The sequence below is a fragment of the Lissotriton vulgaris genome, chromosome 12, assembly GCF_964263255.1.
Source record: "Lissotriton vulgaris chromosome 12, aLisVul1.2, whole genome shotgun sequence".
In the NCBI taxonomy this organism is placed as follows: domain Eukaryota; kingdom Metazoa; phylum Chordata; class Amphibia; order Caudata; family Salamandridae; genus Lissotriton; species Lissotriton vulgaris.
Window position 1 is genome coordinate 738736803 of NC_141700.1, and position 25411 is coordinate 738762213.

General features: G+C 40.2%; 1 protein-coding gene across 1 annotated transcript in view; it reads right to left on the reverse strand.

Annotated features, from left to right (window-relative positions):
- Nucleotides 1-1217: 1217 nt before the first annotated feature.
- Nucleotides 1218-25411, reverse strand: part of LOC147678468 (extracellular calcium-sensing receptor-like) — a 52574-nt gene continuing 28380 nt past the window's right edge. The window contains exons 5-6 of the mRNA XM_086945647.1: nucleotides 24694-24817; nucleotides 1218-2152 (exon numbers count right to left, since the gene is read on the reverse strand). Of these exons, the coding sequence (XP_086801773.1) occupies nucleotides 1218-2152; nucleotides 24694-24817 (1059 nt within the window). The remainder of the gene's footprint in view (nucleotides 2153-24693; nucleotides 24818-25411) is intronic.

The window sequence follows — 25411 nt, forward strand, 5'->3', positions numbered from 1 at the left end:
ACACATGTAAATTTCAGGGGTGCATCAGGGTGTCCTTATGACACCCTTGCACCCTTGAAATTATTCTCAATTTGCGATTCACAAATTGGGATTCGCAAACTGAGAATAACTTCCCATTTATTCCCATGGGCCTCCTGGCCCATAGAAATGAATGGGAAAGTATTCCTTAACTGCGATTCTCAATTTGCTATCGCAATTAAGGAATATTAAGAAATCGCAAAAAAAATTCGATTTTTTACATTCATCCCTATTTGCAATTCTCAAATAGCGATTTCTAAAAAATCGCTATTTGAGAATCGTAAATCAAGATGTTGATACATATGGCCCTTTGTCACTTACCAAAAAATGTATTGTAAAAGTCAAGAAGAGGACTGGTTTTAAATTTTAGATTAGTGATCTATGCACAATGTTCTATTCCATCAGAGGCATACGAATATATGTGTGAGTTTTTAAATTTATTGTATTGAGTATTTCTCAATTGTTCCATCACTGCAAAATATACTTCTGAGAGTTCTAGGACCAGGATTGGTGACAGGTGATTAAGAGAATCAAGTACATTGGCTTCACAGACAAAGGGTTCTCTCTCTGTGAGGCAGAGGCAAAATGCAAAAGTGTTCAACAATGTGAGTACATACACCTTGCTCCAAACAGTAGCTTTCTGGTACCAGAGAAAGACAGGTCTTTAAGGCCAGCCATATTTGCCTTGTTGAGTGATGTTGGCAGTTGGACTCCTGCTGAATGGAAACTTATGCAGAAGACAAAGGGTTTTGAATTCAACTAGCTGCTTAATTGACATGTATAGGAGTGCATTTAGTAGAGGAGAGATGTTATTAGATCTCTTCCAGCCATATAAAGAAAGCATGTTCTCTAAAGTATTCTTCACACCCAGGTTACCCTGCTTAAGACAGAAAATGTTAATACTGAGCTATGTTTTTTTTGTTCTATGTTTGATTGCTGTAGAACTATAAAATAAACCATCAAACTGTTACACCTTCTCTTTTTTATGTATCCAATATTGACCTATATTATATATTATCTTTATACCGGGTAGCAAATCATTATCTGAATGACTATGATTATCTCCAGTTGTTTCTCTACAATTAGACTGCACACATATGGTGAAATCCAGTATTGCATCTTTTTTCATTATAAGGTTAGAAACTAAGGTGAACAATCAGCAGATGGCTTGAGGTTGAGTTAGAACATTGGAAATCTGTCTATGTTTTTGTTCTTTCTTTTTCTGCGATCTTTGTGTGACTTTTCCTTAACAGATGATCTCTTGTATTTATTTCAGGCCTGAACAATATAATAAAGCATTTGGGAATAAATATACAGATGAGTATTCCTGCACTCGAGGAGATGATTGAAAAGACCTCCATGGCAGTTGTGTATTTCCCTTGTGTGCTCAGATATCCAGGAATGAAAGATATCCACACACTAAGAAAGACAAGCATGCTGAAAGTGATCCATTTGGCCTCATTGAAAGTGTCGGGCAAATTTCGTGACAGAAAGGCAAGAACAAAGCTGCCACCGGCCAGCATCCCCATGTAGCTCAGCATGCACCAGAAGGCAGTCTCTGAACATTCATTGCACTGCACAACAATTGTCCCAGTCTTTAGTTTTGTGTTGCTGTCTGGGAAAGGAGGGCAGAGGAGCAACCAATTGCCACAGATAATGACTTGACCAAGTGTGCAACCACAGACTGTATAGATGGGGATCCGAGGACCCAACCACTTCCTCAAGTTACTTCCAGGTTTTGTGGCATTGAAGGCAATGACTACCATGATAGTTTTGGCCAAAACACAAGAGATGCACAAAGCAAATATAACACCAAAGGCAGGTTGGCGAAGCACACAGGTGGTTTTCTGAGGTTTTCCAATGAAGAGAAAAGAGCAGAGAAAACTAAGCATCAGAGCAACAAGGAGAACGTAGGTGAGCACTTGGTTGTTCGCCTTAACAACAGGAGTATCTGCATACTTAATAAAGATAACTAAAATGGACATTGTCTTCACTGTGCAATTGATTCCTACCAAGACCAAAAGAATACCCAAAAGACTGTGATAGGAGAGGAATTCAGTTTGCTTAGGGATACAGGCATTACGCTTGTCATTAGACCATTGATCTGATGGGCATTGCTGGCATCCTCTTGCATCTGAAAGACAAGTTCAACAAATATAATCGATAGTCAACTCTTTCAAAATATTAATCTTCCTGCTATCAATTTTGAATGCTAATGGTTCAGGTATGTTAAGTCACTTAGCATCTCAAGATTATGAGTAAATTGAAACTTTCCACATGTTCTGCTTCCATTAACCAGCCACACACCAAATGTTACATTTTTCATAAGCAAAAATGTGTAAGGGTTAATTTGATCTTGCCAGTAAATATTTGTAATTAAACTAAGAAGTGGGGGGAAACCCAAATAAGTGTTTTATTTCGAACAAGTTGATGAAAAAACTCTGAAGGCAACAATTCATCTATTATTCAAATTAACATAGTAACATTATAAAGTGTCATAGGAGGAGAACTAGGTGTTTTCTGGTACAAAAAAGGAAAGAAGCAGATAGGACATGGGTAGAAATTGCAGAATCTGTTAACCAAGAAAATAATAGATCTCTCTAGAAGACTATTGGGGAATGTAGTGATAGTACATGTAATCCTAAAGTTACTAACATCTATAATGCCGAATGGCGCAGTTGTTTATTACAACGACTCCTGGAAGGGCAGTATTGAGCTTTCACTTCATAAAAAAGGCCCTATTAACATCCCAAGTGATTTTAGGCAAATCAAGCTCCTAGATGCAACTGGGAAAATCTTCGCGAAGAGTGTATTAAGTCAGCTACAGGACTGGGTAGAAGAAACGCATATTGTGACCCCAGAAGAAGCTGATTTTTGACCTAATTGCTACACCTTGGATAACATTACTGCACTGCACCTTATTGTGGAAAAGTATGTCCAGAAAAAGTTATGCCTGTTTATGGGGCATTCATTGATTGGTCTACCACCTTCACCAGTATGGGCGGCCATACCCTGTGCGGGGAACTTAGGGCTCTGGGTATTCCAGAAAGTCTTTTAAAATTGATAAAGGTTCTCCACACTGCCACATGGTATCATGTAATGTTGGGTGGTAATCGTGACCTCACACCAAAGATTGAAACTAAAAATGGCCTAAAACAAGGCTGTTTATTGGTGCCTCGTCTCTTTTCCTTCTACATTGTTGATCTGTCGGGGCTGATGAACCATGTGGGGGGGATTCTCCAAAGGTCGCGTCTTACCAATGAGGGAACTTCCTTATGCAGATGATATTGTATTATTTGACCAGAGTCCTAAAGGTTTGGAGAAATGTCTTAATTGTTTAGCAACTTATGCTGACAGCCATTATTTAAAAGTTAATAGACATAAATGTAAAATCATGAAGTTTCATAAGATAAGCTGTCACCCGAAGATGAACTATAGATGGTATTTGGATACCTACAGAAACAGTTAAATCATACCCCTACTTAGGGAAAATGATTTTGGCTGACTTAACTGAGAAAGAACATATTACACATCTGAAGAAAAAGGCACTGTCCCATGCAAACACAATTAAAGCACTTTATGGTGGTACAGGCTGAAGTCAGTTTAATCATTTCCTTTTGGTATATAAGATGAAAATTCCCTGTACACTATTATATGGTGTAGAAATTATAAAAGTTGAGCACTGGCACTTTATGTATTGAGTAGAAGAGAAGATGTTGCATACAATTTGTAATTTAAAAATGATGGCGCCAATTGAGGCATTAGACATTAAAATGGGTCTGGGAAGCACCTTTGTAGGGGGATTGGCAACTAAAATAGGCTGGGCTTATCAGCTTATTCATTTGAAGGAGAACTCCTTGAGGAAAGTATGAGTGCCAAATCTTTTTCTTCTGCAAGGAGTGCCCATATTGTGATGCCGAATCTTTAATATTCACTTAAGCACTTAAATCTAAAAGTGGCAGATTTACAAGACATGAGGTATTATACTCTCAGAGGCTATTTAAAATCTTTTTTGTAACACAGCTCCTTGTAAGATGATATGCGTCCCTGTGGGAAATTAAAGATGCTGGGGGAGCTAAGACGGACGCGTTTTGGCCCTGCATCATTATTTAACCTGGAATTAAGAGCATTGTGCCCACTGCTGTATGCTAATGTTCAGACTGAATTGCCTCCCTTTAGGTTATGTCACAGATGCTAATAAAGTGGGCCAATAGAAGGTGTAATCCGTGCAAGGGGGCCGTTCTGACAGCTGAGTGTGTTTTATTTGTTTGCCTTGTTTTAAAATACCCCGGATGTCAGTTTTTACGAACTCTTTTTGTGAAAAGTGGTATTAAATCAGCTAGAGCAGCTACCCCGTTCTTATAAAGCCTGGTTAATGAAATAATGTGCTAAGGAATTTTTAAATTTTTTTAAAGTGTTGTATTATGTAGATTAATTCACAAAAATATTTTTATAAATGTATCTATTTTTAATGTATTATGTTTCTAATTATTTCATGCTATCTTACTGTTGCTCTCCTGTGTCCAGTCCAGCCTACTAAATAAGAAGCTTTTGCTTGACTGAATATATGCATATGAGAATTGGAAAATGTGTATTAGAGTTGAAAATGTTTTATTTTCAGAACAGATATGCTAATGTCTGGACTTTCAAAATCTATTTAAAGCTGATATTTGAGTGATAAATCATGTGGCATTGGGGACGTTTATTACTAATAATATTACCTTGTAGCCAGGGGCATTTAAGCTATGGCAATTTTATATTACTCATGTATAGGCATTCCGAATTAACAACATCTTTTTTTTCTTACATCGTTGCCGGCAATCTGATACACTGATCTGATTGATCACTGCAGGTCATTTTACATGGGTTGGTTACTAACATACTCTTCTCTGATGTGATCACTATTACAGCACTAATGACTAAAATAACTCAGGTGGATTTTTATTGATCACAATAGCTCTTATTACAGAAAAGGATGAAGACCCCAATCTACTTAATTGTTGACAATTCCATTTCTTTTGCCCTGCTCCATAATAATGTGCTCATCGGTTACTAAATCTTCTCTTAAGAGCTATAATTCCCAAATAAAAACAACAAGAATATATCAGAACATAACAAATATACCACAGAACTGAGGCATATTATATGAGAAATATGACTGCTTGGGATATGGTCACTTCTGAACAGACATGTATGAGAATGTTAGTGATTATAAAATTAAGGTACCCCCTAGTAATTTGAGGTCCAAGAGGAGGGGAATAAAGTAAGAGCAAACTGAAGCAACCTCTTGTCAGACCTATCTAATTTAACTATTGGTCATAACTCTACTTATAATATTATAGTATACAGCACAGATACATGAAAAGAGAACCAGAATTGACTTTCATTTATATTGTGTTTTATTTATCAAAAAACATTATTTCTCTCTTTTTTAGTGTCTTTTTTGTATATAAAAATATAATTTCAAAGGATACAAAACATGAAATTTATTTACAATGCCATTCAAAGATAAGGAAGCAAATTCAATTTCTATTATTTCTCTATTCATAAATATTTGCCTCAATTAGTAACCCCCACAGAAAAAGAACAAAAGTGAAATCAAACTCATTGCCTCATTCAGACTATCTCACCATTCATTCATCTCAAACATATTAGCTCTCATACTGTGCAAATATATTCACAGGGAAACACATCTGAGACAGTGATCTGTTTGTCTTAATAGATATACATTCAAATTGGCATCAGTCCATCATTTTAGTTTTGAAAAATCCGTTCCTTGGCATGGATCTTTGGATGGAATTCTCAGATGTGTATAGCTGGCCTATGTACGTTTCGGTGAAAGCAAGATATTATCACCTTTATCAGGGCCAAATAAGGTACAATTTCCATGAAAGAAATGGGGGTTCTGAGTATATAATATAAGGAAATTTCAGTAGGCAGATTATGTGTATCTCTGGATCAATGGGTAGCCGTTGTATATACGATCAATCGAACTATGGCAGAAATAGGGATACTCCAAAATATTAGAGATTATTCTGTCTTAAAACTTGAAGACGTGATTCTGACTGAAGAGTCCAGATAGAAACCTGGTCAAGGTATCCAATGTTGCCTTTTTGTGAGCTAAGGATTATATGTTGTGTTTTTAAATTCCTATATCAGTATTCGTCTTTACTCTTTTTGCACGGCGCCGCTACTATTGATTATGAACAGTCAGCCTAAAAGGGCAGCTATCGTCTCCTCACAGTGCCTCCGTCTTCAGAAAACCAGTACCACAGAGAGACATTAATGATGGCTGCAGAAAGAGAGCTTGCTAAGTCAATAACCTACTTGGCCCACTGAATTAGGAATTCCTCTGTCTCTCCAGACAAAAGACACTGTGAAAAGTGATTAATCGCAATAGAATTATAACTGACCTAATTCCTATTAGAAGCTTCTAGTTCTATCAAATGGAACTCACAATCCTATGATTTTAAATCTCCACCGCCACATCACTTATCCATGGATGCCATTTGGAGGTAGTCAATGGTCGCAGCTGCACCTCTAGCTTGCTCTGTGCTACTCCTGGTATTTCCTTTGAGACCCCTGGCCAAGAAGGAGCAAAACATTTGCCTCCTCTGGGGCCAGGGTCACAAAAGAAGTGCCAGGAAAAGCAGGAAGCAAACTAGGCATCACAGCTCGGATCCCTGACTACCCCCAAATGACATCCATGTGCCTTTATTTTCTATTGGGACATTCTCACTCATGAAAGTTTTGTACTTGATACTAAATGCAGGACTAACCAGAAAGAGTGGCTGGAAAAGGTGCATATCTACTACTAAATGGGAGGGGTTTAGGGAGGAGAAAGGAGGGATTTAGAAAGGGGTAGGAAGAAGTTTGGTGAGGGACATGCATCCATCCACAAAAGATTAAGCCCAGTGATACTCACAAACTCCACTTCTAAAATTACTACAGAAAAAAGTGACCCAAAAGTCAAGCACCACACATGACCTACCAATGAAATTTGCAGTAAGGTGAGAGTAGGAAAAGGAAAGCATATACATTTAGGGCCTTATTCCGAGTTTGGTGGTGCAGTGCTGGCTCCACCCCACCGTCACACCACCAAACTCATGGTCGGGTAGCCCACCATATTGCGAGTGTTTATTGTGTCTGGCAGGCATTTTCTGACATTCTGACAGCAGTGCCCTGAAAAGGGGCACTGCAATGGGAACGCCATTAACTGTTCTAGCACATCATGGACTGTAAAGTCCATGCCATGCAGGAACTAGGGTGCATGCACCCAGGGGGCATATATTGTGCCCCACAGCATGCATCCCATGGTGCATAAGCACAAGGGGGCCCAGTAGGGCCTCCTTTGTTTCCTCTCTGCCATGGTTTTCATGGAGGAGTAACTGCAATGAAAACTGTGGCGGAGAGGAAAATCGTAATATGCTTGGTGGGACCACAGGTTGCAGCTAGCAGCCCAAGATGGTGGTTGCTTCAGTGTCGAGCTCCGGGCTCAGGACAAGAATCTGTCACATACCCTATTATACCTGCCCTCCCGGAAGCATGACAGGGTGCCAGGTTGCTGCTCATGCTTGAGCAGGCACAGAAGTGCGGTGTGTGGTTGATGTCGGTATGGCTTGGGCGTGGAGCCCTCCCTTTAGGTCCGGGGCCTGCTGACTCTGATGAGGCATGTGGAGCTGCGGGCTCTGCTTGTGGCCTGTACTGTGGCTGGACCTGCCCCCAAGGGGAGATGACTACTGGAGTGCCCCTGAAGACTGCCTGGGGAAGCAGCTTGGAAGTCTGGGCTCCGGTGTTGGAACTGAGGTTGCAGGGTCTCGTAGTGAGATGCCCCCCCCGCTGAGCTCTGCTGGGGGAATGAGGGGTAGACAGGGCCTGCCTGCAGTCGCTGAGTGCTACCACTATCGTAGAGGCCTGAAGCACTAAATGCTCCTCAGAGACTGCGGGCCTGCAGAGCACATCGGAGTCTGTGGTGCAGAAGAGTCACTTACCGACCTGCAATGTGACAGGCATCGCCATATAGGGAGATAATGGCTGGAGCATCCAAGGAACAGCCTGGAAGGGTGGGGCTTTGTTGCAGTGCCAAACTCATGTACCCCTTCAGAACCGATCGATGTCTGCTATAGCCAGATGCTGCGAGCTGTGAGGGCCCGGCTGGTGCCTGCTGAGGCAGGACTAGAAACTACTGGGGGCTCTCCTAGATTCCCCTCTGGGTCAAGGGGCATCAGGCAGGCCGAATGGTGGAACAGGCCTTACCGCTACTGCCGTAGCCCGAGCTGGAAGAGGTGACCGGGTGTGTGGAGCCCTCGTGGCAGGAGCCAGTGGCCTCCCCTGTTGTGTTCCAGGTGAAGCTAACGGGGGTTGGGGCGGTGCCCACTATAGATATCCTCTGCAAATCACTGGATTTTAGGGGAGTAGAATCACCATCTTCTGCTCATTCTCCTCTATGTTTAGGGATATGAAGGCAACAGCAGCTCCGGCATCAGTGAGGGGATAATCCTGATTGCCACCCTTTGAAGCCTCCTCCAAGCACTCTATGCTGGGTGGGAGCGAGGTACCAAACCCCCCGGACAAACTGGACCTGATATTACGGGAAATACGGGAATCCAGATCAGCTATTGCACATCAGCTAGGTACTATCTTTGCAGAACTTAATTTTCTAAAGGACAACCACAGAAAACTATCTGATAGGTTCAAGGCCTCAGATCAGACGCTGGACTCAGTAGCATTAAAGGTGAGAGAATATGACCTGCAACTCCTACAATTAAGCCAGCAAACAGAAACCCTTCATGCCTGCGTGGACAATGCAGAAAGAACGGCCCAACAGAAAAATCTAAGAATAGTGAGCCTTGCTGAGGGATTGGGGGGTCCTCAGCCAACAACATTTATAGAGGATTGGCTCAAAACAAAAGTTGCTCCACAGGACTGTCAGAGCTCTTTACGGTGGAATGAGCCCATCGGCTTCCCACTAGATAACCCATTCCTTGTGCAAACCCACAAACAATTATTGCTAAAATACTAAACTTTAGAGATCAAGATCATCTGCTGAAAGCAGCCCATGACAACAACCCGCAACAGTTCAACAATGCGAAATTCTCAATCTTCCCAGACTATACATTGACAGTCCAGTGCAAATGTTCCTAATTTCTAGAGGTCAAATCTCGTATCCACGCAGCTGGCCTTACGTTTGCTCTCCTATTCCTAGCCAAGTTAAAAATCATTGATAACCAGCATTCCTTCTTTTTTTAAAAGCCTGAGAGTGCATGGGACTGGTTGGACAGAAATTTCCTGGGAACCGCTGTGAGCGGTTACAACAAAAACCCTAGAGACCTCCACGCAGGCGAAGAAAGGGACTAACTACACAAAGCACCATGGCTGGCATCCCATCTCCCCAGTTTATATTGCAAGGCAGGCATGAGGCTTTCCGATCTGAATCTGCTTTAAAGTGTGTCTGCCCACCTATAAGCTCCAGTCCCTTGGAGGAGGCAACATCGCACCCATACTTGGGGGGAGTCTTGCATTGTTTCCCTCAGTTTCGTCGCAGCTAAGTAATGGCCCATTAATATTCCCCCGTGGCCCGGCTCGTACTGAGCTGTACCACCTACCACATGTAGCCTACACGTCCTCCACATTAGTAGTCTACCCCACAAGTGAATGCCTTGTTATTGCACAGTTCACTATGTTGCCTTTGAACTTTCAGTTTGGTAAACTGAAGTTGACTCATTTGACAGAGTATTGGGATAATGTTTATTTGTTCTACTTGTCAGTGTTCTCGTTGCTTGTACTTTGAGGAGGTTTGGGGGGTTGTGGGGTCACTGATATCTATGTTTTATTATAAATTACATCTGTGATTAATCCATACAATATTGTCATTTGGAACATACAGGGTATGGGCTTGATCCACAGATGGCACAGGATATTGGTCCAGTTGCATCGGCGCCCTGCTCAAATAGTATACCTGCAGGAATCGAACTTAATTAATGCCCTCCAAACCCCTAAATTACATAGAAGTTGGAGGAGTCAATTGTATTTGACTGCTTATTCTGCTTTTTCACGTGCAGCACTAGTGTGGATACGAGCCGGGATCCCAGTCTCTATGATCGATTGTAAAATTGATGACCAAGGTAAATATGTGTTATTACAAGGCACACTGGATAGGAAGCGGGTGGTACTTGGGTCCGTATATGCACCTAACACTGATCAGGATGCATTTCTGTCCTGCCTATCAAACGCCTTTTTGGAATGGATGCATTATACATGGCTGTTGGGTGGGGATTTTAATGCAGTAATCAACGTGGGGCTGGATCACTCTCACCCTCCACTACTATAACAATGCAGCAGGCTAAGATCATGCTCCTGTGGGTGGAGGGGTGGAACCTAGTTGATGTCTGGTGACTCCAGCTTTAAAACATGCGAGAATATTTCTTTTTTTCCCCCACCATGGCCTACAAACTTGCCTTGCTCGATTCTTATGCACTCCAGACAGACTCCCATCTATATCACATACAACTTATTTAGGTAAGAGTATCTAAGAACATAATCCACTTGAATTACCAATTAACTCGGGTCGGATCCCCTCCCTGATCCCGATGTGGCGCTTACAGCCTTCATTGCTAGAGGACCCAGTGTTCAGAAACACTATTGCTATAACAATCACCTCCTACTTTGCCGATAGCAATGGTACAGCCACATCGAGATCCATAGAGTGGGAGCCCTTCAAAGTGACAATTTGAGGGGTCTCGATGGGGGCAGTGATAGGTGCCAGGCATGAGGTCATTTGAGATGTCACTGAATTGGAAACAACATTGCAATCGCTAGAAGTAGTGGCCCAGGCCGAAGCAAGAGAACAGAAATTTCAAGAGGATAGTGTGAAGTTTGAAGTACTGCTAGACTGCCTGAGACTAATTGACCTGAATGCATATACATTGCGCTCACATTCAGAAGCAGACAGGTCAGTACATTGCTGGCTCGTATAATAAGACAACAACCTTCACCCACACCCATACTAGCAGTGCATACCAGGGATTACACAAAGGTTACCACACAGGTAGGTAAAGATCAATGGGGTGTTCCAGGATTATTATACGCATTTGTATAAAGCTCCCCCACCATCTCTCATGTGAGTCCACTGATGAGTTTCCTGCATCTATTTCACTTCCTGTTGTCCCGCTTGCAAGTGTTGAAGATTTGGCAGCCCCCTTACTTCGAGATTTGTTGAGCTATAAAGGAATTTGTCTGCAATAAAGCGCCAGGCTCGGATGGGCTCTCCATCGAATTCTACTCCACATTCACATCAGTTAGTCCCCAAGCTACTGCAGTTGTATGACATATCACTAGAGGAAGGAGTATTACCGCCCACAACTAGGGAGGCAATAGTGACTTCCTTATTAAAACCTGACAAACCCTCTACGGATCTCTCCTCCTATAGGCTCTTATCTATTCTCAACACAGAGTACAAAATCATCAGTAAGATTTTAATATCACGTCTACTTCCCCTTCTTCCTGGGCTGATACACAATGACCTATGTGGCTTTATACCCCGGTGAAGTGCCTCCTTGAATATTTGTCGTTTCTTCGCTTTAATGCATGCGGCTCAGGATCACTTTCTATATGCAGGTTGTCTTTCCTTAGATATTCATCAGGCTTTCGATACTCTCAGTTGATCCTATATGCTTGCAACACTTACTAAGTTTGGGATACCTCCCAACTTTTGTCGATGGTTAAAGTTACTCTACATCAGGCCAACAGCGCAAGCAAAAACGGGTTCCAACATCTCACCTGAATATCATATATTTTGTGGGACACGTCAAGGCTGCCCCTCTCTCCAATACTATTTGTATTGGCATTGGAGCCCCTTGCTCAACACTTATGCCAAGCAATGATGGCATATGGCATACCTATAGTCCCGGCAATGAATATAGAACATATCGACACATATTTTAGACCGCGATACAATAACAATGTGGTCATTACAGCGACCACGTTGTTACAATACAGTGCTGTTACAACGCAAGTCGTTACAGCGACTTGGGCTAGATGGCGCACTGGACTTAGGAATAGTATGATTTACTATTGCAACTCCAGTGTGTGCAACAGTAGGGAAGGTGTTCGAATAGTAAATCATACTATTCCTTAATTTAGAGTGCTATATAGCGCAAGTCATTGTAACGACTTGTGTTGTAATGGCACTGCGTTGTAACAATGCGGTTGTTGTAACGACTGTGCTGTGATTGTATCACGGTGTAAAGTCTGAGTTGTTAAGGTTGTTTCCCTCGGCAATCCACTCGGTATCTCTTTATGCTGACAACATGTTGTTATATTTTAAAGACATGCAATTACACTTACATCCTATAGCTACTCTGCTACCTCAATTTGGGCCCATATTGGGTCTACACCTGCCTTGAAATCTATAGCCTACTCCTTTTACATTAATTACAATCTGTCTGTTTTACAGTTCGGCCCAGCACAGCTTAAGGTGGAACCGGTCACATTTAAGTACCTTGGTATCCAAATACACAGAACTACTTATGATACATTGGAGGGAAATCTGATCCGTACAATCAACCCCCTAAAATCGCAGGTTGTTTTTGGACTAAACTGATGTTGACTATGGTGGGCCGGCTAGCAGTGGCCATGATGGTCATGTTGCCTAGGCTCATGTATCACTTTGTGAACCTCCCAGTGGTGATTCCAACATGGATCTTCAAAAACCTAGACTCTTTACTGACAAATCTGATATGTGAATCGGGCGTCATAGGATAGGCCGAGTTAATTGCAAGTGCCTAGGACTAAAGGTGGTTTGGGGGCCCCAGACTTCAAGGCATATTGCATCGTCGGATAATTGCAGTGGCTGGCTTATTGGCTAGCAAGCCGTAATTTGTTCGAAATTTGGTATAAACCTGCATGGCTATGGCTCGGAACACTACAGACACTACTTTGTCATGAATCTAAGAAAATGAGGGATGCCCCCTTGCTTCTCCAGATGGCATTACACTACTGGAAACTAGCACTGTAGTATGCCAATGTACCCACCCAATACACCCCAAATATTCCCCTCTGTGGTTCGCCTACCCCACGGGAGGTTCTATCAGCCAATAGGTTGGAGCCTTGGGAGGAAGCTGGAGTTGTGACGGTGGACTCCCTGTTCATAGAGCGGAATCCTAATGCCCCACGCCGAGTTTGCATGAACTCATGCAGTACCTACCACAATGTTTTTGACCCATGCCACAATAAAACATTTTATGTGCCGACATTGGCTAGTGGAGCAACGAGAACCCCCTCCTTTCAACTATTAAAAGCACTACACATAATGGGCGGTGGTTCTTGAATATCTCAAACGAGTCTCTTGTAATGTCCAAGTTAAATTCATAAATCTCTTAATATTGCATAGGGCATACTTAACGCTACATAGGGTGCATGCAAGTACCCTTTTGCTTCTTCAGACTGTCCTCGTTATCATTTGCGTGATACTAGTTTCATCCATATGTTTTGGGCATGTCCCACCTTGCAAGGATATTGGAGTGAAGTTACTGCAGGCCTATCACAATTATCTGAACGATCTTATTGGTCCACTATGAAAGCATGCCTCATGGGCTTAATTCCACTCTTCAAAAAAGCTGTGGTATTGTGCTGCTTTACATATATTTCTCTAATTTTGGCAGAAAGATTGCTCACACAGCACTGGAAATTCCAGTCAGCGCAGAGGAAGGGACCAATGGGGGAGGAAGTAATTTGCTGAGCAACAGCCGAAATAAAGGCCCTACAGCGGGAGGAATACAGGGGACTCAGAAAAAAAGCACTCTCAATGGAATGGCCCTACCTATTGGAACAATTTGAAGCATACAATACAGCTCATTAGAGGTAGTTTACACTGCTGCCCACCATGACACACCTGACCACAATGCATAGAATGGATCACAACAGATTTTTTACCTTTGGCTACTGCCCAGTTATCCTTCCCTTTCTTCCCCCTTCCTCTTCTCTTCCCCCATCCTACAAATATATGGCACACATATCAAGTCGTCCGGACCATGTAAGCAAGTTTGTATTTGTTTCACAGGGGGTGAGAGGGGATGAAGTTGAGCATGTTGCTCGTAAATAACATCATTTGTAGTACCTATATTATGATATTGTTAGCAGCAATATATGTAACTAGACAGAAGCCAGGCTTATTTTTGGATATAAATGTATGAACTAAAAAAACGTGAATAATGTACTACTCATGTCAAAGAATACTATTGATTCCAAAAATGTGGATGGTTTGTTGTATGTATGCACAATAATTAAATGAATACAATATGTTTGAAAAAAATGTGTGGTTGGACCACATCAGTCCTGCCAAGCATATTGCAGCATTAGGAGAGCCGCAACACCACAAAAGAATAGTGGTACCCTGGCAGTTGTTGCAGGGCAATGGCGGTCCGACCGCCTTAATTGTAATAGGGTGATCATAAGACAGCCACCGCTGGCCCTCTGCGAGTCTGGTGGTCCGTGGACTGCCAGACGCATAATTAGGACCTCAGTGGCTAAATTGCCCACAAAAAAACTCAGATTAAACCCGTCTTCCCCCTTTACCAAATAGTGTGATCATAGGCGATTGTTGTCATTGTTTTATTTCACTTTACCTCCTTTTTATTCATGGTCAGAGATAAGAGGATTCCAAAATACAGGACTTTAGAATATGGGATGAGCAAAGCCTTCTTTAGAGTTTGAGTTAATTAACTGTAATGTTGTTCATATGTATTAGGGACTGAGGCCACCCAAAGGGTGCACATGACAACTGACTTGCCTCCTAGTTCACTATTAGCATTGTTGTCAGGGTTGAGGAAGGTAGGGAACAATGAATATTTCAAAATTCATGTCTGGAAACTATCAGTTTAAAAAAATAATACTTCTCAATACACTGATATAATCTGATGTATTAAGGTGGAACGGTTCTGCAAGATGTCTTTAAAAATGAAGTTGTTCCTAAAGTTGAGTGGTCAGGACAATCTAGTTACTTTCTTTCTTTACCTTTAATTAACCTTTGAATAAATGCTTGCCTGTTCATTTATCATCTTTTAATAGTTACTGTGACCAGGGGCCCGCGAGTAAAGGTCCGGAGGGTTGCATGCCCTACTATGAGTATCACTGCTATAGGATATAAAGTTATATTAAATATTTACAATCGTTGAAAATATTTCAAATATTTATTAATATTTAAAAACATGTAAAAATAAAAATTGTGAATGTTTTAATTACAATGTCGAAACATTTATGTAAATGTACACATTATTGTAATATCACTTAAACTACTTGTACTACTAGTAATTAATTCTGTATATAACTTTTAATAATTATCAATACATAAAAACATTTTTTACTTCAGGTGGGAATTTATTTTTAATTGATGCTTCGGATACATCATTTTTATTTGATTTAACATATTTGAATGTTATACATATTAAATTCAAAATTAAGTTAATATTGCTGTAGCATTTCTAAATTGTGTTCTATATTTGAAATAAATATAAAACGAATTTACAATAATACTTAACATGACAATATTTTTACTATTTATTTAGTTAAATACACGTTTTTTTCCATGTAGTTTACCAAAGGGAGACTCCTCAGTTGGGGTGGACATTTCCTTATAGTAAAGCAAAAGAAATATTAGAAAACCATTTTTAGATCTTAATTGTAATTATTGTTTTAGTTCTATACTTGTATTGGGGGAAAGGAATTTAACTCAGGAGATACAGACAGTTTTTTTGAGAATGGTGGTCTCACTAAGGGTGGAAAGAAGGTGATTGTTCCATATTGTGCTACACACAGATAAACATTAGGAAGTGCATGATGTTAGACATTTGCTAGTTGGAAAGCATGAGCAAAAGATGGCTTGAACGATACATTCTTTGACCTATTTGCTATTACATTGGTTTTCTTTATGAAAATGTGTTTCAGTAGATTGAAATATAAAACAAAGTGAATCCTCACAACAGGAGATTTTGATTATACATGCTAAAACTGATAGTAATAAAAGAAAGCATGAACCAATTATCAACACATACTAAATAATTCTAACCTGATGTGAGATGCTAATTACAAAGCTGATCTTGAAGGACTAGGCAAGTTTTATATTGGGTCTTCAAATGTACCCCAATACTAATACTAATATATAATCGTTTTCATTGACAGAAAGTGTAATCAAGACTTTGGATTCATTTTGATCTGCTTCTGAATATTGAGCCAACAGTTGCAAAATAGAAAAGATGCAGAACCCATTTGTAAATAACCCAGTATGAGATGGAAATTTGAGCTACTAGTAACAGTAATTAGCTACACAATTTGAATGTATAACCATTACTATGTAAGATCAACAGCATCACTTTATTTTGAAATTGTTATTTTTCTTTTATACTACAATATCAATAATATAATACATTAATTTCAATCTGGTGGAAATCAAAGCTGAATTGGCAGATACATGCCTACATCATTGTAAAACAGAGTGTTCATATTGCACCATACATGAAGCTAACCTATATTCATAAGATAAATCATAGCCCAGATACTTTGCATCCTCAAAGATCTGCTTTTAAATTCAAAAGCTAAAGAGCTTTAAACATTTCTATATCACATCTATATACCACATTCTATGAATGGAGTCACTAGTTGCCCAGAAATTGAGAAAAGCCCTTTATATATACATTTACCTTGATTAGGAAAAGCCTGGACTGTTAGTACTAACTACTACTGAGAGATAGGGTAGCCGAGACTCACTGAGTATAATAATAGTCCATAAAGTTCTACATTTCTAAATAATATTTTAATGCTATCAAATGCAATTCAAGCATGATTGAATCTCTAAAATGTATTCTTTATTCATTACCCCTTGCAATGGTTCTTTAAATAACAGACTTGGTGCTATTACTTGTTCAATCTTTGGAAAAATTACTTAAATGATTATGACAAGCCTGACGGCACGAAAAGTCCATGCAGCTTAAATGTGTATATTCTTTAAAAAAAAAAAAAAAACTTCAGTTATATATTTTTGACTCCAATTCAATGAAGTATATTATGTGAAATTATTCAATTTTATAATACTGGGTTTTGATTTTTGACAAGTTAACTATATTTATACTTCCCTTGTATTATTCTTTGCAAATCAAAAGAAATATGTCTTTCTAGTATATGTTGTTTTGCAGTACAGAAAACTGCAGAGATTTGATCATATGATTTGCTTCCACTACACCACAACTTGCAACAATTCTCATAGGAGTTAGTGTTATAAAATATTAATTATCTTTTAGTTATGTAAAGAGATCCATTAGGAGTACTGCAGACAAAACCTTACTCTAGGGTGCTAATGTTTGCTTTCCCTTAAAATGAGATTTTGTAAGATAAAACCTAACCACGTTTTGACTGTATATGTTTGCTGATGACATCAACAGTATTTTGTATTCCGAAGAAAAATTATCTGGCCAAAAAATGGAAGTTAATTCAATGGGCAATTATCTTTGAAAGCAATTGTCTTAGGTGTATTCACCTGGAAGGAAATTCATGGCTTTTTGAAAGTTTGTAAATGTTTTTTTGCGGAATCTAGTTTGAGTGATCAAATTGTATAGTTAAAAAAGCCAAAAGTTCAAACTCTAAATTCAAAATACACCCCTTTCCTCAAAAAGTATATTTATAGCCAGAGGTTTACCTAAAACTACTTTTATGTGTATTTCTTTTCACCAACGCGGTCAGTGTTAGGACTGAAAAGCTGCACTAGTCACAGTTTTCCAGTGGCACTAATATGCATGTCATGCAACAATTGTTCTGAGCTGGTGCCTATTCCTGCTGTGCATAACTCTGCATAATGTAGGTGTTAGAACGTTCAGCTTTATGGCAGCCTTCTCCCAAACATTTTTCCAAAACCTCATTGACTATAAAACCGAACAACCACTACAACAACCCTCTCTCGTCAAATTGCCTGTCATCTATCAACCATACTGTAATCCCCATTTGGACCAAGATAATCAATGCATTGCTTTTCCAAGGATCCATCCCGGAATGCCTAAAAAATGTCGAAGTCATCCCCATCCTAAAAAAAAACAGAGTACCCTTCGGACCTAAACAATTTCCGACGATATCCAGCATTTCCATGCGAGCCAAAGTACTAGAAAAATGTGTTTAACAACAGCTTACCCAAACACATTATGAAATTCAAGCTACTTGATTTCTGCCAATCAGGATTCAGACCCTGGCACAGCACAGAAACAGCAATCCTGCATATAGTATGCCCTACTCGCATTAGTCTACATTAGACCTTAATGAAAAATGTCTGCTTGTGCTGCTTGACCTCTTGTCTGGTTTAAAGATTGTTAACTATGGTAAAATACTCAAGAAATTTGAGAATAGGATGGATCCTAAAAAAATCCTTCTTAGATCACAGAACTCAAATATTTCTGCTGAATCAAAAGCTATCCTCACCATCCCTTAACCTCTTTGGAGTACCACAAGGCTTGACACTATCCCCGTCACTATTTAATCTCTATATTGAACCCTTAACTGAAATATCAGAGCAGGCTAACATCTCCTTCCATATGTATGCTGATGACACTCAGCTATGAATTAGGATCACTTCCCTAGAAGAGATTAGGTTGATGAACCAAGCATGAAAAAAGACAGTTTAATGGCTAACAAACAATCACCTTAAGCTAAACTCTCAAAAAAACTAATTCCTTTTAATTTCCCCCACAAAAAACTCCACAGTGAGGAAGGATTGGACCAAACTGATCACTGCACTAACTGTACTCCGATCCTGGTGGACTCTGCCAAGTCGCTGTGAATCACTTAGACAAGAACCTAAATATGCAATCACACATCAACATGATGGCTAAAAATGGCCATTTTCACCTCAGCTGTCTTAGAAAAATTAAACCTTTCCTCGAATTACTAGACCTCAAAACTGCACTTCAGACATCAGTCAACTCGTGACTTGAAGACAGATGTTCCACTTTACCAGGACTACCCAAGATTTCAACATCCCACTTAAAGCATGTCTTAATGCAGCCTCAAGACTCTTAAAAGGATCCAAAAATTGTTATCACATCACCCTACATCTGAAAGCTCTCAACAGGCTGCCTTATGAAGCAAGAATCCAACTAAAGATGGCCTGCATCACTCATAAAGCGATCCATCAAAAAACTCCACTGTACCTAGCACAGAACATTTCAATTTCTGGAGGAAGGATACACTCTCGGAATGCCAGTAATCTTCTTCTGGAACCTTTATTCTTCCATGGGAAAAAACATACACAGAGCCTTCTCTGGAACTGCACCAAGAATATGGAACTCGCTCACTCCAAGCTTCAGAAAAACTTCATCTACTGCTATTTAAAAAAAAAGTTAAGTCCTTCCTAATGAGCAAATTCCTCCCTTAATCTGCAGGAGCACACTCACACCATGTTCTAGTAGCCCCAATCAGTCAATCACTTGACATAATCCAGCCTGCTGAGTGATACTCTCAGTAAGTTCATCTGTTACCAGACTCTAGATGGAGCTCTGCACTCTATTTAGGCGCAATCCACTTGTCATTATTTAGCACTGAGATATCCTCCTGAGGACAGCTACATCTAATGTCACCATTGTGAATACCCAGAACAATTAAAAATGTATTATAAGTTAATAACCTAGGTTCTTTCTAACTGTTTTATTTATTGTACAAATGTTTCCTCATTTTATGTTTTTCTTCTTCTGTTTATAGATATCAATGTTTACTGCTTAAAACTACAATGCTATATATATATATATATATGTGTGAAGAGCTCTGATACCCATTTCTGGGTTTTGTTCACGCTATACAAAACACAAAATAAATAAATACATACATTATCCACCTTTCTGAATTTATTTTTTGTGATCCTTACCACTGCTAACCAATGGTGAAGGACTTGTGCTCACTCGCCTAAAAACATGGTTAGATTGGCATTTACCCAATTGACATATTTAATTTACTCATAAGTCCCATGTAGAGTGGAATACCATCTTTGTCAATTTGCAACCAGTGAGCATGCAGCACGTACTGTGCCACCCACTTAAGTAGCACATCAAAACATGTCCCAGGTCTTCCACTGCAGCTTCAATATAGTTTTAAACTGCCATGTCAACTTGGCATTAAAACCCCCTTGCCATGTCTTAAACTCCCCTTTTATTACATACAGTCACTCCTATGGTAGACACTAGGTAACCCATAGGGCAGGGTGTTGAGTCATTAAAAGGTTGAACATGTACTTTTAAGTTTCCCATGTCCTGGTAATGAAATACTCATACATGTATTTCACTACTCTGAGGCCTACACCTCCCATAGGATAAGATTGGGGATTCCTTGTTACATTTAATAAGGTGTAACTTTCTGTTGGCAGCAAGTAGCTATGTCATGTTTAGTGTCTTTTGTGCCCTCAGCCTGTCTTGGGTTGTGGAAACAAATGATGGATGGAATGATGAATTTATCAAACATGCACATCCAGTCAAAAGATCTGGGATAAATCCATCTTTCTTTTGCTCATTACGCCATCCCAGTTTGGACCCATCCATATGCAAATCAGTCTTGACCATGTTTCTCATGAGAACAGCCAAGCCCGAACTGCCAAGACGAGTCCTCCCTGGGCCAGAAAAAAGCATCCTGGGTCCGGTCTTGGGTCACAAGACTAGGTGAAACTGACATACTTTGTGAATTACTCCCCGACAGTCGTACAATAGAGGGATAAGGTGTGCCTGAATGGGCTATCTATCAGCAGGATGGGGAGGAGCTGAGCACAGCCCAAGTTTCAACTGAAAAGGGAGTGCTCTGACTTCTTCGCACAAAGGACATATAACCTACACATTGTCACTGCAGCTAGCTTGGAGCCAGGGCAGAGGAGTCAGGAAATTCCATGCACTTCAAAGCCACTGTGTAGTATCCTGCTATTCTCAATGTGATGACTTTCCACCACCAATGGAATGTTCATTGGAGCAGCTGTCAGAATGTTCGTGTTCTGCCTAGATAGTGACAGTTGGATGGGCTGAGCACCTAGATGGATGCTCCTGGTGGGGTCTCCTATTGAGCTTGTACATGTCATAACCTATCTGCTCAATAAATCTACTTGAGAACTACCTACAAGCGTGGACATCATTACTACATTATTTTGGCGACGCAACTGAAAGAACCTAGTTCTGGCACCTCTACAAGTATTTCAAGCAAGCTACTGGAACAAGATTTTCTGAAACTTAATCAAGGCACTCCAACTGGCATCGTGACCCCTGTCTAGAGGCTTTTCCCACCTTCCAGAAGAAGGGCACCAGGGTATAAAACTAGGGCCTCTTCAGTAAACAACTGGACTTGTAGATACTCTGCAAGGAAGAAGGATTGCTGTGCTGCTGAAAGGACCGCCACTCTGCTGGACTGCTGGCCTGTTGCACTGTTTCCTTGCAGGATTGCAGCCCTGTTGCCCTGCTGCCTTGATTCCCTCCTGTCTGAGTCTGAGGGATTTGGAATTGCACCTGAACACAGGACTCCCTAAATGACTCCAAGGGCCAGCCTGCTGGCCTCCTGTTCTGAGCCTAATTGATATAACAGGCTCCCAACCACCTACACCAGAGCCCAGTTCCAGCTTGAGTAAGCCGTTGACACCAAAAGTGGTGCTCCTTAGGTCCTGGACCCTGGGAGTGGCCTCAGAGAGATTGAATTGACATTTTTGGGTTCTTCAGATAGCAAATGAGCCAGCTGGTGTCAAATCCTTGTCACATGCATAGCCCAGCAATGTGAAGTTCCATCAGCCCAACCCTTTGTGACACAACATCGACAATTTGCAGAGTGTGCCACCATGAAGCACCAGCCCAATGGTCTGTAATGACAACATGATCTTCGTGCTACAATGCCCGGACTGCTCCTAATGCTACATTGATGACTGCCTACTTCCCTTTTCCTCGCAGCTCCCCTCCACTGAGAACGGTACTCTTGATGCTGGACAGAAAAGGTAACTCTTCAGCGGGATTAACCTGGTCCCTGTATCTGACCCGTGCACCATCGCGATCAGCCTGAACTTGGGACTTTCTACTGGTCTGACACCATCATATAGCTGCAGCTGGTGCTTGGAGCCTTTTGGTGCTATTTTATACTGAAATCTTTAAAAAGTGATAACTCCATTTCTACTGATCGGATGTTTATTGTTTTGGTGTCAAATATTTAATCAAAATTAGTGTGGGATTCTTCTTGAGTTGTGTTTTCACTGTATTACTGTTTGTGTACTGCATAAAAACTTTACACATTGCCTCTACGTTAAGCCAAACTGCTTTTTGTGCCAAGCTACCAAGGGATAAACATAGGTTAATTTAGTGACCTTTTGTGGTTCACCCTGCAAGGGATTGTGGCTGTTGCTTGACCAGGGTTCACACACCTGTCAACCAACATCCCAATTTCTCACTGTAGGATTCATGCCTCCTGTTCAAATGCACAGCTTTTTTCCTCTGTGATGAAACCATTTATCATTGCAGAGAAATTATTTCCTTCCCCTGTCATCACATCTGTTGGTGATCATTTTGATCCCCTCTTGGCAGGGGTATTCTTCCACCATTTACTGAATACAAATGTCTTGGATTGAAGTTTACGACTTTCCATTAACAGAGATGTTTGTGGGCATTAATGAAGCTCAAAGCACACATTTTAACATCAATTTCCCACCATTAGAGTGAGATTTAGTACTGTGGGCTTCTCTGCACTTTTAGCAGAAAAAAGATCATAGGGATAAATGTTTTTACAAATGTCAAGATCCCCTTTGAGAATTCTTTACAGGTGGAATAAGATATTTTTGGAAATATACTTACTTGATAGCACACATGGCATTTTACATGTGCATTCTGTTTATATGCCCAGAGTATGATACAGTCTGCATTCAAAATCTATAAAGTTACCTATGTGTCTGATAATTGCTCAGCTCCTATTTTGAATATTTGACTACTTGAGATGATGTTCTTGCCTGAAGTCACCAGCCAGTGCTTTTTCATGAGACTTGAAAGGTGATATGAAACCACTTAGGACCTAAATAAGATCCTAAGTGGAGTTTGGCGGTTGGAATACTTTGGCACACATGTGACAGATGTCCCATCCACCTTAATAGAAGTGCTATAGAAAATAATGCATTTGTAATACTGATGATGGGATATTGTCATGTTTGTGATGGAGAATCTCATCTGGAAAACTCTAAATTAGGCCCTAAATTATGGTTTGATCCTCTAAACACCCTAATGAATAGATTGGGTCAGGGAAAGGTTAACATCTCTTGCACTTATGTACTGGCTGTTTGAATTTCTGTACACTTTTCTGTACATGTATATTTATTCTTATAAATATTAATAAAAGTCAAGTGCTGAATCATTTTTCTCTTGTTCAAAACAAAGGTTATTTTTATATCATTCACTATGCACCATTCCACTTTTGTAGTTTAGTTGCCACCACTTTGTAAAATAAAAAAAAACATTATGGGGCTGATACAGAGTATGGACAGCCAGACTTGTGGTAAGGCAGCGGTGGTGATCTTGCGACCACCACAATATGACCTAAGTTGCCGTGCCACCCTGGGACCGCTGAATCTGCCAGCGAACCGTCGTTCCCTGGCCATGGAGCGGAGGTCAGGAGGCATCAATATGCTTGGCAGGACTGCCACGGTCCCGCCAAGCATATTATGACTTTCATCACCGCCTCTGATTTCATGGATGTCTTTCCTCTATGAAAACATTGGCAGTGAGGATAGAAAGGAGGCCCTGCAGGACTTCCTTGTGCTTCACGCCTTGTGAATGTACCCAAGGGGGCACAACCTGTGCCCCCATGTGTGCTTGAACCCCCAGTTCAATCACAGCATGGACTTCACAGTCAATGCCGTGCTAGAACTTCCTTTGATGTTCCCATTGAGATTCCTATTTTATAGGCACTGCCATTGGAACGTTAAAGGAAATGCCCGCCAATGACTAAAAAAGTAATTATACGGCAGGCAGTTCTCACGCGAATTTGAAGGAGCGTTGGTGGGCGGTCCCACCGCTGCACCGTCAAACTCTGAATCTGCCCCTAAGCCTTTGCTAATGTTTAAGATGTTGTCTGTCGTTTGGCTGTTGAGCTATTGATCCAGATAAAAGGCTGATTTAAACAGCTGCATTTACATAATCCTTCAAATTTATTTCTCTACAAACAAAATGATCTGGTGAAAGAAACTCATTGAATTGGATTTTGCATTTAAAAAACACAGCAATCAATTGAAATAACTACTGAGAAACATGTTAGTTTTGGTTGCACATGTCCAGGTTCCTTCACAAGATTGCAGCATAGGCCTATATATTTTTGAGGCAAAACACAAACATTGAGGTTTAAAGCACACATAACAAGCATGGTCACATGTTTTCCTCTGCAATTGTTTTGATAGATTGTTATTATTATTAATATAATAATAATAATTATTATTATTATTATTAGTAAAAGTAGCAGCAGTAGTAGTAGTAGTATTAGCAGTAGTAGTAGTGTTATTAGTGGTAGGGGTAGGGTAGTAGTAGTAAAAGCAGTAGGAGTAGTAGTAGTAATATGAACAGTGATAGAAGTAGTAGCAATTCTAATAACTACAGTAGTAATAAAATAATAATAAAAAATGCTTTTATTATTACAGTTTTTTTCTGAATGCCTAACCTTTCTCATTGGAGATTTCTCCTTCGGAACATTGGATGCAGTCGAAGCAGCATGCGGGCTGTCCATTCCGAGCAGCTTTCCTATACCCAGGGACACAGCTCTCGCTGCACACAGAGTGGGGAATCTGAGGAAGACAAAGGAATTAAAAAAAATTCAATTGTATTAGAACAACAAGAAAAATGAACCAGTTTGGATAGGAAAATGGGAACATAATAGAAGGTATTTACAAGGCCTGGCAAAATTTAAATTATGCAAGCGTTATTCACAATTTTAGGAATTTCGCATTATTCATGTTACACCAAACTACTGGGAAATATGTCATTATGCAACTTCATGTCATTACACTCCATTGACAGTAAACATTTATGGGAAATGCACCATTTGTGATGAATACTCAAGAACAACAGAAGAGGACCAGTTGTTGCTTGTGGGACTTTTGTTTTTTTTGCACTTTTTATTTTGTATGAAAATATTGTGTGAATGATAGATTTACAATTCATATAAATACCCCTAATATCCTCATGGAAGTACACAGAGGATATCTGCTAGTTTTTCAGTACTTGGCATTATTTTGAATACCAGTTGTAATGATACAGGCAATAATGATATGTACACATACACAAAGCAGTTCTCAATAATTTGTCCCTACTACTTTAAGCCTGTTAGAGACAGTAGAAGACACAGGCTACAAATATCCTCGCAGGTTATTACATAATAT